This window comes from Siphateles boraxobius, unplaced genomic scaffold, assembly GCF_051911475.1.
Source record: "Siphateles boraxobius isolate OS27281-9 unplaced genomic scaffold, OSU_SipBor_1 56, whole genome shotgun sequence".
In the NCBI taxonomy this organism is placed as follows: domain Eukaryota; kingdom Metazoa; phylum Chordata; class Actinopteri; order Cypriniformes; family Leuciscidae; genus Siphateles; species Siphateles boraxobius.
This window is the reverse complement of record NW_027509182.1, coordinates 5,732,840-5,749,578: the sequence shown is the minus strand read 5'-3', so window position 1 is coordinate 5,749,578 and position 16,739 is coordinate 5,732,840. Positions and strand designations below refer to the sequence as shown.

The window sequence follows — 16,739 nt, the reverse complement described above, 5'->3', positions numbered from 1 at the left end:
AACCCTCAACCAATGTCTAAAAATATTAGCATATTAGAATATATTAAAACGCAGATAAATCAACTCATCAACTTACAAGTGTGTAAGTCTTCTTGCCTTCCATTTTCAATTGTGCTCGCTCCTGTTGCGTGTCCCCAATCTGGCAACCCACGTGAGTGTCGAGTCTGAGTAGGAGGGGAGCGGGAAACAACTGTCTCCAGTATGTTGAATTTGGACTACAGTACCCATTTCAACTGTTACCTGTCAATATTACATACTGCACCTTTAGGTGTGGTCACATTTATCGTTGCCCGGCGAAATTTCACGATCGAAATTTAAAGGCTGTCATTCCAATCGGTACACAATTAGAAGTTTTAAGTGAAAGTGCAAATTTTGCATTTGTTCTAATTTTCAGATTAGTCACATGAATTCACCACATTGACCAACAGAAAGCTGCTTGGTGTGAAAGTGAGTTCTATGTGAGCTGTGCTTTATACACTGCTACACTATTGACAAGAAACAATGTACTTTTTGGTGAAGTTTTATCTAAATCAAATGTGAATACCATAATAATTAGTATTTCTTTACAAATGTTTTGTAGGCATTGTTAGCATGTCTTGCTAGCATAATTTAACATTGAGTGATTCATTTAAATACTCTCCTCCTATAAATTTTGCATCTAAAAGGTAAACTCCAACAAATGCATATGCAATAAGTTCAGCCACAAAAGTAACTGTGAATAATAAAGATTTAATTTTTTACATAGCTATTGAAAAGGCACGTTCCACAACTGTGGTGTTTTTTACTCATTTGGAGCAGATGAACCTTAATTTCAATGTAATCCTGTAGAAGGCCGTTAAGAATGCAGCTCCTCATTCGAGATGGCCATCAAGGTCAAACCACAGAAGTCAGGAATGCAAGAACACAGAGAACTCACAATTTTATTCAGGAATTATGAGCCGTACAGAGTGTGTGTGAAAAATGCAACTCAATACATCAAATTCCTCAGGGGTCATATGACGTTAGCTTAATATGCCAGGCACAGAAGACAGAATCTATGAACGTGTTCAAGAGAGATTGAAGGAAATCTAAGAAAGAGAAAATAAAAGCCTCCAGCTTTTGACTAATGGGACTGAAGACTTTAGCTAATATATTAGATTTGTAGAGAAAAGCTCCTTATGTTTCATGAGAACAGTGAGATCTGGGAATGGCTTGGGCAAGGGCCCATATCTGTGTGTGAACAAAGACATTCAACATTTAGCTTTAAGGCTGAGTAAAAAAATTCCAATTAATCATAATCTTCATTTGAACAATTTCCATAACAATTAACCAAATAACTCTTAAGAACTGGTTCTTTTTTTAAAGTGAAATGTAAAAAAGTAAAAGTGACATGTGAAGGCCAAGTATGGTAAGCCATACTCAGAATTTGTCCTCTGAATTTGCATTCTAACCCATCCAAGTTAGTGCACACACATTGAGAGTAGTGAGAAGTGAACACACACTGCAAAGCATAGACACACACACCCGGAGTAGTGGGCAGCCACTAGTGCCACTTTTCTGTGGGGCCCGGGGAGCGATTGGGGGTTTAGGTGCCTTGCACTTGGGCACCTCAGTAATTTCCTGCCGTTATTGAGAATCAAACCCACAACCTTCGGGTTACCAGTCTGACTCTCTAACCTTCAGGCTGCCACCCACGACTGCCCCCAAATAAAAACATACAGCACTACCATTGTCGTGCAATTCACGAACAATTGACTCTTAAATGAACTGGTTCTTTTTAGTGAATAAAATCAGTATAGCCAATGTGGTCTAATTGATGAACAAATGATTTGTATGAATTGGTTCTTTAGTGAATACCAACATATAGCATAGATAGTCAAAGTAGTCCAATTCGCGAGCAAATGATACTTATGTACCAGTTCTTTTTAGTGAATAAAAACATACAGCATGGCCAAAGTAGTCCAATTCACGTACAACTGACTCTTTTGAATTAGTTAATTTAGGGAGTAAAAAACACACTGCACATCCAGTGCAGTTCGATTAAAAGTCATTCAATTATGCAAAAAGACCAAAGGACCGTTTTGATCAGACTGGTGGATCCTTCATTAAATAACTTACTGAATCTGTCCAAGCGGTTATGGAATAAAGTTATCATTACTTACTCATTGCATCATTACATAAGGATTATTATACATTTTAATATATAGGATAACTGTTTTACTCAAAAGGCAATTGAAATCTTACTTTAAACTCTTATTTTTTTGGTTGTGTTCATTATTATATCTGTTAAATAAAATCAATCGTACTACATAGTTTGGGCCACCAAGTTAGAAGGTTATAGCAGTAGCTGAGAGAGAAGTTTTTTCATACAAGCAAAATGTATTTTAACGGAAATATATATATTTTAATGAAATATAATCAAACTGAATCAATTCCAAATTTGATTGAGGGTCTTACAAAGATTCTGCTTAATTCATATTTTAGGAGTGATTTGATCTCAAGGGCAAGGCCCAGTACATGACTTTGACAAACCAGAAGTAATATGAGAGAAAAAAATACATGATGGCATCACAAACAGCAACAGGGTATCTCTGAGGTAAAGACATCACTCACCACAATTTAATTATTTCTGAACGCCACTAAATATTGACATTCAACAATATTTCTGTAAAAGCAAGTTGACAATTTCCAGATGAAAGCGACTAAACATTCTTTCAGTGATTTGCCATTGAAAAAGGGGACAGCCTGTAGCGCCAGTGGAGACAATGCTCGATTAAGCAACCGCCTCAGTCTACCACGTCTTGCTTAATTACAATAAAACAAGGTTCCATGACGAAATAATCCTTTTGGAATGGCTCCTGGACAACTCTGTCCACATGTCCTTTAAAAAAAAACACCATTATTTGCTCTGACCGTCCTGCATGACATGGTCCAAGACCACTCTCTAACCATATAGGGAAAAAGAGAGACAAGTCCAAACCAATGTCCTAATGGAAAGCATTCGCAAAGGCCCAGACATCAGTCAAAACCACAGACCCCAACTTTCACTGTAAGTGAGGGTTTGGGTCATAACAGAAATTAAATTTTTCTTCTCCTGTAGCTGCAATGAATATTAACTGCCAGTTTTATGCATTTCAAAACTTGGTGAACATTATGAAGACTGAGTGTGCTTAGTCAAGCGTATAAGAGGATTAATGATTCATTCGCTCAACGAATAGGATAATTTTGCCTTCCTACTTAATGCTGTGTGAGACCCTCAAACACGGTGGTGATATTCCCACTTGTGGCACATCTATCTTCTGAAGACGATGAAACTGGAATACTTGAGCTGCTTAGAATAACTTAAAAGAGCATATGCGATCAGAACATGGTTAAGGTTATGTGAGGTTCTTTTTGTTCGGAAATAACTTCAAATTGTTAAGGTCAATTGCTTGGTTCAACTATCGACATAATTGCTATTTACACTGGGACGTTCCATCAACACCTCAAGAGAGTGGGTGATGGTTGAATGTTTCTCTTTAGAGACAACTTCTCCGGAATGGTGGAGCACAGAACGAGCAGATAATCATTTTCTAATTAAAGGATTATTATATACAGTATAAGCAATGTAAATATTCAGAACTAATCCCTCATCAAATTGCAGATGGAAAATGCCCAGCAGTTTTTTGATCACATAATGCTAAGTGATTGCAAATTACACGCATCAGTTCTGCATGATGAATTAAACCGTGAATAGCAAAATGCAAACACATGAGATGTCTATGCTGTCCTAGTTTGACATCCTTACATTTTTTAGGGGTGAGTGCAAAGTTTCGATTTTTGTCCAAAGGGTCACGTTTTTATTGGTTTTCGTACCATTAGGCCCTGCTAGTACATTAGTACATTGCTAGTTTTTTCAACAAAAAGCACATTTTCTCGATGGATTTTCTCGATTGCCAATTAAAAATGTATAGTGTATTTTGACAAAATATTTTTTTTTACTTTAAGTAAATATATTTAATTATATTAGATATTTTACCAGTGCCCAATTCTTTCTTAAAGGGCAACTAAACACTAAAACAACTTTTTTTAGTTAATTATCTGTAAGAATGGCGCTTCATAAATGCTGTTCATTGATTCGAGTACATTTTTTGAAATTTGAGTTTAAAGTGTTTTAATTCTACAATATATATGGTGTAAAAACGTCTGAGGGCTGCCCACTTCAGGATGAACGGTGGCTACTGCAGTTGAATTTTCCTATTGGAAGTTGTGGTACCCTCTGACGTCAGAGGGTACCAGCTAACCACGCCCTTGCCCTTGCCTGCGTCTTAGGTGCACGCCACCCCTCCGCTGGGCTCTGCCCACTTTTTCACTATTTTTCAAATATTTCCAGTGGGTGGAGTCAGGCTCTGAGCAGGGGTTTAGTTACCCTTTAAAAGCATTAAATGCACTTGGATAGTCACTAAGGGCATTTTCAGACCTGTAGATCATTTGCTTGGTTCCCGAAACAGGGACTTAAATAGTCACAATGTTGCATTTTATTCTTGATTCGTTTTACTTCCACAAGGCAACATTTTAAAGCGTATCAAAATGTTTATGCAAGTCATATGTGAATAAAACTGTTCTCTCATTGGCCAGAGTGCACCAGTTTATGTTCCAGGATTCTGCTATAGTGTCAATAGTGTCAACCATCAATATTGATTGACAAGAGAATGGGAATCAAGGCCTCATCAGAACAGTATTCCTTTTTTAGAGAATTGCAATTACACGACAATTTAAGGTAAACAGGCACTCTTTGGTTTGCTGCAATGTCCTCTCCAACGGAATCAGACACATTTTCCATTTGTTCGTCCATTGGGCATTGCTTTCTCACCACAACCAAACCACTCCAGAGTAGGGTTGGTAATAGAAAATCAATTCCAATTCCAGAATCAGATACATCAGGTCAGGAATTGGATACTTAAAATTTAGATTCTGCTTATCGATTCCTGTGGGCATATTTTAATGTGATTGTAAACTATTCACAAGAAGACACGAAAGAGAACTCAATTTGGCAATTATGCACTGTTTTCTTTGCTCCACACACATCCAATGCATGTCTCCTCTCATATAGAGAGCAAATAATGAATTGAGTTGTCTTTCACATTTTATTGCGCTTGAACGGACCAATACACTCACAATTGTGTCAAAATATCCGCATAAACAGTCGGTTTTGTCTTAAGAGAAAGTAGACCGTTGAGAAAGAAATCATTTGTCTATGACTAATTGGATTCGTGCATTAGGTATTAAAGTGACAGCAGCCTAATAAACCTGCTGCCGCCTTTCATATATGTTATTTAAAGAACTAAAATCCCTCACTGATCTTGACTGAATAACTTTTGCAACTTGGAATCGAAACTGGGAATTGATACGAATCGGAATCAATAAGCAGAATCGGAAACGCTACAATTCAGATGATACCATACAGAGTTCCTTACAATCAGGCCAACTGTTTCTATCCGACTCAGAGTGTGCAATTGCAGTGTTCATATACGCCTAAATGAACCCAAATAAAGGAGAAAACCAGGTTCTGAAACAAATGCTGCATACAAGCCTGGTGTGACAACAACCTTAGGGCCCTATCATACTTTTCAGAGCAATGCAGTGCCAAGCGCGACGCAAGTGTCTTTTGCTAGTTTCAGCCCAACGCAGTTATCATTTTCATGTCCTGCGCCACGTTGTTTAAATAGCAAATGCATTTGCACCCATGGCTGTGCTGGTCTGAAAACGAGGTGTGTTCAGGCGCATTGTTGGCGGGTTGCTATTTTGAGACAACAGAAACAGACTGCGCCATTGAGTCAATGACACAGTATTTTGTTTGTTATTTAAAGAACACGTTGGTAATGTGCGCCTATAGGCAGGTCCACAACGCGTGAACACTCTGCTTATTACACACAGGGACAAGCAGCAGCACACAAACATGCCAAATAAAAAGAAAAGGATTGCAATGTAAAAGATTAATATTGTGTAGTGTACATAAAGATATGGTGGAATCCGGCTTGTCCCGTAGATGGTCTGTATGCACACTTTAACCTTGGGAAGTGAAGGGGAAATTACACTATGATTGGTTGTTTGCACGTTACACCCAAAACACACCCATTACTCATAGAGATAACCCTTTTAGACCATGCGCTTGGCGTGCCGACCATTTTTACTGTCGTTAAACTAGCAAAAGTTGATTCAGACACGCCCTAAGTGCACTTGCGCCCTGCGCTTTAGACCATGCGCTTAGATCATTAAAATAGCGCCCTTAGACTCACTAGTGAAGTGTTTGGGACTGAGTTTCATCATTGTCATGAATAATTAGCAATACAACTGCCATTGAGAGGAATGGGAATTCTAATGGATGGCTCAAACCAGGTGTTATAGACCTCCTCGGTTAGCCCTGAAAAAGGTGTGTGAATCATCTATCTATGCCAATTTAAATTCCAAAATGTGTCAACACCACATATATGAATTGTATTCTTAGCATTCTGAGGCACCATTAGTGTGTGTCTTTTCTATGGTCAGTTCATTTTCAGATCAACTTCCACAACTATAATACCCCTTTGAAAACTGAACTCTGCTACCGATATGCAAGAATGCACAGTAAGTATGTACAACGGGACCACTCGAATGCAATGTGGTGGCCAAGTATTCATGTCTGCATACTGTAGAGTTTCCTACCATTTGTCTTTGGATTTAGGAGGTGATTGTGTTTAAGATTAGGAATAGAGTTAAAGCTATGATTATTTGATAATGGATGTCGATCCAGGAACCTGTACTACTTGGGAAAATCATGTGGTGCAATTTACACCACAAACTAAAACATAATCGATGTTACTTGTTTCATGATAGGACCAAGCAGAGGAAGACTACAAGCTTTCAGCTCTCATTAACTGTTTCACATTACTCCAGCCCACTCCAACCAGGCAAGCATTTCCATGGTTTCACAGCAAACAGAGAGAACACTATCTTTCCAAAGAGTCACTTAAAGTTTCGGAATCTATTTAAAGATGATGATACAGATGTTGTCGACCACTCAATGAGGGTATGATCAGTGAAGGATCGTTTAAATTCCTGCAGAGCCAATTTGGGGTTCTTGACAAGACGATAAAGGATTTGGGTAATGAATTGGATATGGGTTGTCACAGATTTTCCTACAGTGCATTCATGATCCAAAGTGAGGCTTTGGCAGAGATGACGTTCTTCTTATCTTTCCTACAAACCTAATCTGTTTGCATTTAACACCCAGAAATTACACTCACTCTGATGCTCTGCTGAACAATTATGACTGCTCAGCGGGACTTAGTATTCATGTCATCTTTTTTAACTACACATGGAGGCAAAAGGATGAGTATTTATCTTGTATTCTAAATAAGATAAATATATCCCAAAGCATGCTGTGCTGCATAACTGTCCTTTTTACAGCAAAAAGGCTTCACTTAGATCGCAGACAAGAGCCATGGCTGCGTTTGAAATCGCATAGTCTCTTAAATAAGAAAATAAGTAAATACTTCACGACTACTAAAGAAGAATCTTCTATATATTATGAATGTGTATAGTATGGTAATCTGGATGTGCTACATTCACCATGATGTCATCATTATCATGTGACCTACCAGCGTCAGTTGTGTAGCTTCACTAGCCACGTTTCCATTACAGATTTGTGTAAAAGTCACACGATATTTTCTAAATGTCGCTCAAAACCTAGTGCGAAATGACGGCGTTTCCATTAACCGATGTTATGCGACTGAAACGTCATTTTTTCCTCTAGCGTTAAGTCGTTCCAATAATTATCGCAACGGATGTTGGTAGGATTATGTAGCCTATATCCCAGCCACTGCATTTTATAACTAGCCATTATTAGGAGACGTAAGCATGTTATCCATGAATTAATAGCAAGGAAAGCCCCTTATAAATGGATGTTTCTCCCTCATATCTGCTTCAATGTCTTGATTGTGTCATTTCTTTGTGGTTTAGAATCCAGTATTCCCGGAATTTATGAAGTAATATGATGCCATAAAGATTTGCATGCGTAGGGTAAGATTTGTGAAAGTGTACATAAGATTGCAAGCGTAAATTAAATTTGCAAAGGTGTAAATCGCCTTTTAAGTGTAAGAAAAAAATATTTGCAGGATTTTACGGTTATTCATAAGTGTAATTCATGTATTGTGAAGTTGCAGCTTCATGCTAAAGCAAAATAAATAGGATCTGTATTCCTCTGACTTCAATTTTTCCACGCTTACACTTTTGGCACGTTTTTTGAGCACAAATACAGCCAAAAGTCAGGAACTGCAAAAGAGCAAAAGAGATTGATCGCGTAAACCAAACTTTGTGTAAAAAATATTCTCTCACTCATTGAGTTTTGCAAGCGCGAAGAGGAGGGCGGGTCCACCTTCTTCATGTAGCCAATCAAATGAGCTTTTCGCTGACTCTCGATTTACTCTTATCTGATTGGTTCAATAAACACGCCAGTCGCCAGAACGCATCTTTATCTTCATTTAGCTCAGCATCGTTCTCAAAATGGCACTTTGCAATGCTTTTGGCCGTATTTGTGAGAAAAAAAACGTGTCCAAAGTGTAAGCGCGGAAAAATGGAAGTCAGAGGAATACAGATAGGCCTACTATTTATTTTGCGTAAGCATGAAGCTGCAGCTTCACAGTGCATGAATTACACTTACGAATAACACTAAAATCCTGCAAATATTTTTTTTCTTACACTTAAAAGGCGATTTATACATTTACAAATCTACTCATGCACATCTAAATTTAATTTACGCTTGCAATCTTATGTACACTTTCACAAATTTTACCCTGTGCATTCAATTCTTTATGGCATCATATTGCCTTCATAGTAATTCTTTTGTCTTTTATGATTTTAATAAAGAACTATTTCGTCTTCTGTCCAAACATACTGCGCCATCTAAGGTGACCTGTAAATGCGCAAAAACGGTTTCCATAGCAGTTTTACAAAATATTCCATTTTCGAATTGCCTGAAAAACCACCTCATGCGGGAGTAAAAAGTTTTTCTGCGATATGAGGGAGTTTTTGTGAAATTGACGTGTTTCCATTGGGCGTATTTTCAACACACAATTTCAATTTGAGCAATTTGAAGGACAATGGAAACGCAAAAATAAAAACACACAAATCCTCTCCCGTGACCTAATGGGATGGTAAATCGTATGCACACTAATAAATTCGCCAGAGCATCTCTTTTAAACTTAATGCAGTTTGTCACCTAGATAGAACATATTAATCTGAGCATTTGCAACTCCAGCAAAGGATGTGGCTTATCTTAGCAAGGATGTGGCTCAGACAGCTAAGACACATGCTCTTTCACATTTCACAGACCTATGATCTTCTATCTTTTAGTGACTAGGAGCTCTTTCCTTTTCTTGTTAGTATTCCATACTGATTCTGCCGCATGCGTCATAAGTCACCCAGAGCCAATAACTGTCCAAGTCCAGCCCCTGCTGGTGTGTGTGTGTCTTTCACACTTGTGGTCGGATAATGCACATTCTGAAGACGGGAGGGCACAGCAGGGTCTTCGGCCCCCTCTCCAAAAGAAGGCACACATTTCTCCATTATCTCTGTTCTTTGCCCATTTCCTCACTCTCTTGCTGTTAAATGCAAAAGTAATACTCTCAGACATCCAGAGAGCGTTTTCCCTAAACAGGAATTGACACAGACTATCCATTTCCGCTTGCAGCTGCCTGTGTGCCTGTTTATACACTGTGCAGATGCAAGACCTCTGGAGACCATGTGGACTGGGTGATACAATGGTCATAAAACAAATATGACAAATCAAATGCCTGCAGCTACAAACTGGAAAATACCTTACAGGAATAGTTCATTAGTGATTTCAAAAAATGAAGCTTCTGTCATTAATTAGGCTATAAACCCGCATGACTGTCTTTCTTCCAATAAACACAAAAAGAAAACTTTTGAGGAATGGGGAGATTAGGGACTGTTACCTTTTCAACTTTAAAGACACAAAAGCATCATAAAAAGTATCATGAACTCGAGAACCACACTAACAGTGAAAAGATCAGAATCAAACGAACAATTCATTCACAAATTTATTTTTTTGCTCACCAAGGCTGCATTTATTTGATCTAAAATACATTACAACATTAATATTGTAACATTATTAAATTGATTTATTTATAGTTATTTATTTTAAAATGTAGTTTATTCCTGGTGGTAGGGCTGCTCGATTATGGAAAAAATCATAATCACGATTATTTTGGTCAGTATTGAAATCACGGTTATGTAACACGATTATTTTACATGACTTTGGGAACGTGTTGCATTTATTAAAAGACACCTTTCAACAACTCTTGAAAAAAATCTAAATGTGAAGATTTATTGTACTTTTTGAACTATTAAACAGACCTGCAAACTCACAAGTGGTGAAAAAGGTGACATGTTTACAAATTAATTTGTTGTAGGGGGTCACCAGGGCGTTTTTTGCCTTTATAAAGGACAATTTATTAAACCTTACTAAATATATGTGTTATGTCAAATTCTTACATTTGATCAAATTCAGTTGTAATAAAAAGGGCTGGTATCCATTCAATTAATTTACACTGCAAAATTACAACTGTAAAAATATTATGAGATTAAAACAAATAATAAAATAAAAAATAAAATCAATGATCCCTTTAAACAATAGGTGGCGACAAGTGACCATCTTAATAAATGAATCATTGAGTCATTCATTAAAACGATTCATTCAAAATAATGAATCATTCAGTAACAAAACACAGCGCTTAGTGATGCTTTTCTTTTGTAACTATTTTCGTCGGTGAAATAGAACAAAAGTCAATTTTATGCGCAAATAAATATATTTGACATTGACAAAATATTTTTATGAAATTTGCGTCTAAAATGTAAGTTACTACATATAAACTAGGCTACTTGTTTATGAAACTATAAATTCAATGTAACATTTGCAATCGTGATATAGAACAGCCCTTAGTCGTGTTATGTTACTTAACTACATATGTTAAAAAAAAAAAAACTCAACATTTCTACCTCAGTATGTTTCTTCTGTGAGTTTTTGTGTGAGCTGTTAGCCTCATCTGTTTTTGATTTCTCCACTAATGTCTCTCTCACAAATAGCTTCCAGAAACTATCCATTACCGATCTCTGTTTACACTGACTGTATAAGATCAAAACCATCTCGCGTTTCGATCGGTCGGGCATGTAAAACTCTTTTACTTGAAACTTAAAAATCCCCTTTTCCCGGACAAGCAGACAAGTGTTGATGTCGCTCCCTGTGTTCATTCTCGATTTGTTTCGTGCTGTAAAGCGAAACAGATGATCAGGTCATGTGCGCGCGCTGCCGTTCGCTTGAACTGAGGCGCTACAGTGATCGAGCAGAAAGAGATCGCGACAGCTCGAGTGACGTCTATGGTATCACCCCAGTCTATATTAAATTAGCCAATTGTTATTGTGAAGTTTATTGTGCTTGCAGTTTATGGGTGCTTCTCAATATCCCTCCTCGTCTCCTCGCTCCTCTGTCCTCCATCCTATGACCCGGAAACCAATCAAGCACAGCCATCTTGAAGGACATCTCAATTCTCTAATTGCACCGCGAGGAGTCGAGGAACGAGGAGTGAGGAGGCTTTCAGAGGAGTCATGAGCGAGGATACACAGGTGTATCTATGCGGAACTGTTCCATTGACTAAACGTGACGCACGTATACATTCTCCTCCCCCTTCACATCGGTCACAATCTTTTAAATTATAGTTTACCTATGCAGTTTATATATACCACACATCTCACATATTTCAACAGGGTATCTTGCTTTATTATTATTCATTATGTATTTCTTAAATAAACAAACTTCAACAACATAAGGGCAGATGCTTTGAGCGCTGCTGATGACGCTGTGAAGTGACGCTCGAGTAATCAAGTATTCCAATGTATAAAAAAAGCTTTCATTCGATTCCTCCGTCCTCATTTTCTTTCCTTGCGTCCTTCCCTCGTATCCTACAGGGGGAGGAGCTGAGGCGCTAGGAAAGGAAGCAAGGAAAGGAAACGAGGATGCACAAATAAGAAATGAGAAGCACCCTATGACTGTATAGGCTGAGAGAGTTTATGGCTTCGGGAGAGGCGGATGTGCGCGTGCGCGAGTCATTCAGAACCAAGGACAAAATAATCGTTTTTAGTCGATTGTACTATTTTGGAGATCGTTGGGAGCCAAAATCGAAATTGAAATCAAAATTAATTGCACAGCCCTTCCTGGTGGTAAATCTTTACTCCAGTCTTCAGTGTCACATGATCCTTTAGAAATCATTCTAAAATGCTGATTTGGTGCTCAAGAAGCATTTATAATTATTATTATTATTATTAATGATTAATGCTGCTTAATATGTTTGTGGTAACCATGATATTCTTCTCTAGTACAAAAGAACAGCATTTATTTGGAATACAGAACTGTAGCTCTATAAATGTCTTTACTGTCTCTTTTGATCAATTTAATGCATCCTAGCTGAATAAAAGTTATTAAATTAATTTCCTTAAACCAATTATACCAACCCCAAACTTATGAATGGTAATGTATGTAGATACTTAACTTGTGTGATATGTTTTTATAAAATTTGTATTAAAAGAATAAGTTTTAAATATTTAAGCAATACAATATATATATATATATATATATACACACACACACACACATACACACATTTATATATATATATATATATATCCTAATCTATTATTAAATCACAAGCAGATTTTACATTCATCCTGTCTGCTACTGGTCGACAAACAGATGATGACCTTGCCTTAAACTCACCGTATTGGTTGAGCCAATGAGATTTAACATCAAAGCTTGAGATGTTTTCAACATGAAAGCAATACAAAGCAGCAAAGATAAGAATCTATATGATTAATAATGGCTGTACACATTGGGCATGCAGCGTAAGCTCAATACATTAAGACCATCTCTTTGGTCCAATATAGTTCAGCTTGGTCAATAAACCATGAATGACCAAAGAGCTGCTGTTGCTGATGAATTCAAGGAGTCTAATGAGCACATAAAGTTAACCAAAAGAGGCCGTCTCATTGCTATTCATAGGAAAGATCACAGCCTGGTATTTACAGAGCCTTTTCCATTTAGTAAAACCACCACAATCTCTTGTTAGAGAGTGAAACTCATGCATACAAGAGCAATGATTGTATCTAGAGCACCAGACCATTGTGACCCCTTCATTGCGGGTTGCCCTTGGAGACCTCGGTGTGTTAATGAATTGACCTGTTTGTGATGGGAATAGTGATGGGCCTCACCGATCTCAAGTCGTTTGGAGTTTGACCTCGACGACCCTATAGCATATCTCTAGTGCACGGCTATCAATAAAGGCCATCAATCCATAAGATGTGGAGTACTAGAGTCTGCATCTATATGCAGTTGTTTGTGTTGGTATAATTCTTATCTTTACCACATGGTCCTGATGTTACAAACACATTTTCAATCCATATCTTCTCTAATGTGGCAAGACTGCTCAGTTCAAATGATGGTAAAAAAAAAAATAATAATACATAAAAAAATAAAAGAATTCTGTCCTGGGTTGTTATTGTTAACTAAAACTAAACTATTTGTTTATGCTGAAATTATATAGGACACACACACACACACACACACACACACACACACACACACACACACACACACACACACACACACACACACACACACACACACACACACACACACACACACACACACAGTATATTAGATGGAAAAAAAAATCTTATGTTTTAGTAACTAACTGGAATAAGTTCAAATTGAAATATTAAATCTCTAAAACTGAAACTGAAATAAAAAACAATTAAAGCTACATAAAATATATATTTTTAAAAAGAGTAAAAATAAAAACGTCTAAAAACAAACATTACATAAACACTAAAATTACAATAAAACTGAAAATATAAAAAGCTAATTCAAAATAAGAATAAATACTAAAATAACACAAATTATGTCATTATTCATGTTGTTCCAGACCTGTATGTCTTTTTTCTTTCTTTTGTGAAACATGAAAAGAGAAATTCAGCAGACTGTGCCAGCTGCTCTTTTACATACAATCAAAGCGAATAGTGACGGAGGATGTAAAGCTCCATAAATTACCAAAACGTACCGGAAAATAACCATAACCATAACCATAAATGTTATGCCATATTCTAAGTATAGCTTTCTGTTAAAAAAAAAAACTATTTCTTTAAATGCATCATATACAGTACATTTGAAAACAGTGACCCCACCATTGGATCTCACTTGTCTTGTAAACAATCGTGACGCGAAGTTTAAACGTGCAAGCATGAGATTTAAGAATACTAACTTAAATTTTGGTATGTTTCTCCTCTGTAGACTTGTATGTTACCATGGTAATTTGTGTAGACTTGTATGTTACCATGGTAATTTGTGTCATTTTTTCAGCTTGACATCCTCTCTCCTCATTCATAGCCAGGACATCTCCTGTTGCGTTTCACATTTAAAATAAAGTAATACAGGTTTAGCATGAAATCAGGAGCCAAACCCCTTAATTTATGCGTATCATATTTTATGAAGACTAAGATTGTATTTATGACCTAGTACAAAACATATTTGTCCTTATATTTCAAACGACATGCTCAGGCTTCCTGCAGGCATGCAGCGATCTGGTATCAGACTACAGCAATCTAAATCTCAGATGTCATATATATCCCAGCCTACAGTGACACCAGATCAGTCCTAAATGAAAAACGATTTTCTAAGCCGAAAATGAATTATGCACCTTAAGAGCTCTCAAATAACCTCGCTTTGTCTCAACACATGATAACCTACGAGAGAAATCGTACAGCCAGAACATATGTACAACCATACAAAAAAAAATGCAATTCAGATGCGTTTATAATGCATATTGAACACTGATTGCATTACATTTACAATGCAAGATACATGCCATGCTTAAAATGCAATATGTAAGAGATAATATACTGTCAGTCGGTCATTATTGTGACTGTCAGCCAGTGTCTATATGAAAGATGGGGGGTTGGGGGGTACACTATCTATACATAAATATATAAATAAATGGACATAAAAATATTAATTTGAGATTTTATAAAGAAGCTTTCAGTTTCAGCCTGAAGCTTCAACTATGTAAAATATTCCATAACATCTATTAAGAAAAAAAGAGTTCATTGGGATAAGAACATGTTGCAACAACATGAACACTGCAACAACATAACAATACTAATTTAATAATCTGCAACTTTATGTAGCGTTTCTGCTATGTCGATGTACACAACAGTGAAATATGCAGTTGAGCAGTCATTGTACATAATGCATAAAATATTTCATACATTAATGATGCGATTGACTACAATCAAGTAGCCTATTCTTAAGAACTGCGTTTTTAAAACTGGCTTTTATTCCAAGTGTGTAAAACATACGCATTTTGTCAACAGTTTAGTTGAAAAACTACAACGGAAAATTAAATGTTGAGCAGCATATTACTTAAAATTCGCTATTTACTTTTAATGTAAAAACTTTAACATTGACCGTTTTCAAAGGAAAAAAATTGTCTGTAGGCTACAAATATACATTTGATCAAGTATATGAGTCTTTGTGTCTCTTCTGCAGTGCAATGGCCTGCAGTGCTGTATAGGGTACAGGATGAATGTATGTGATGATGGCGTGTAATGCATATAACACGCTACACAAATCACTCGACTGTAAATGAATGGAATATAATCTACCACACAGTTTTGGTCAAATATACATCAGTTGTTCAGAGAGAAAAAATTACAAACATGCGAAAATAAAAACAGTCTGTTAAAGCTCTAAAATGAGTATGTGAAACGAAGAAATACCTTTTCACTGAGTCGCACGATCTGACTCATTTTTTCTTCATCTTGAAGGAGCTCCCGTAGTTCACTGCTACTGAGGACCCTGTACCCATCTGGGTAAGAGTTCACGTCCCTTGTCTGGGACATTCTTGTCCCCGTGAGGCGCACTAAACAACTCCGTTTGCCAGCCATTTAACTTCCATTTTGCTCACGCTCGGCGCCAAATGTACGCGAACACGGGAGTGGTGCTGGAGAAGCTTTCGTCGGCATGAAGGAGCACCACGGACTGTTAGCAAAGACAATGCGCTGAGAGACTCTAGCACACGTTTACAGATTCATCCAGTTCCGCATTCCACCGCGAGGAGGCGCTGCGCCGCAGCAGTTACAACGCCAAACATACTGTACAAAATACAGAAATCATTCTGCAGAGAAAGTATAATTCGATTCTTCATACAAAAAATAAACGACTGTAACTGATCCAAGTTCTTTTGATCTTAAGAAAAGGGATATTACTTTATTTTTCTCGTTATAAACGTATCAATTTCTAACTATTCAGATTTTTTAGTGTCGATGGGTCAAAATCATCATGAAGTGCCTTTGAGAATTCACAATTTCCCAAATAAAAAGCTGAGATTTTCCATTTAACTTCATATTTGTTGTATTAAGGAGACATTAGGCTGTTAAAAAATGCTCTTTTTATAAATTAACTGCAAGTACGAGCAAACCACAAAATATGTCCACCTTGTCCAAATTCAAAGAGGAGTAAAATACTTTTTCATTACATAATAATGATTATAAAATGTAGATTTTCAGAAAGATAATTAATAGTCCATTTCTCAACAATGCATTTTAGTTAATGGGAAAAGTCTTTTGATAATAGTGAAATTACTGTAAAATATACGATAGTTGCTCTTTCTTTTTCT

General features: G+C 36.9%; 1 protein-coding gene across 1 annotated transcript in view; it reads right to left on the bottom strand.

Annotated features, from left to right (window-relative positions):
- vps37d (VPS37D subunit of ESCRT-I) overlaps window positions 1–16,186 on the bottom strand; it is a 50,613-nt gene extending 34,427 nt beyond the window's left edge. Inside the window, exon 1 of the mRNA XM_077206536.1 lies at window positions 15,841–16,186. Within this exon, the coding sequence (XP_077062651.1) occupies window positions 15,841–16,008 (168 nt within the window). The 5' untranslated portion in view covers window positions 16,009–16,186. The remainder of the gene's footprint in view (window positions 1–15,840) is intronic.
- Window positions 16,187–16,739: the final 553 nt, after the last annotated feature.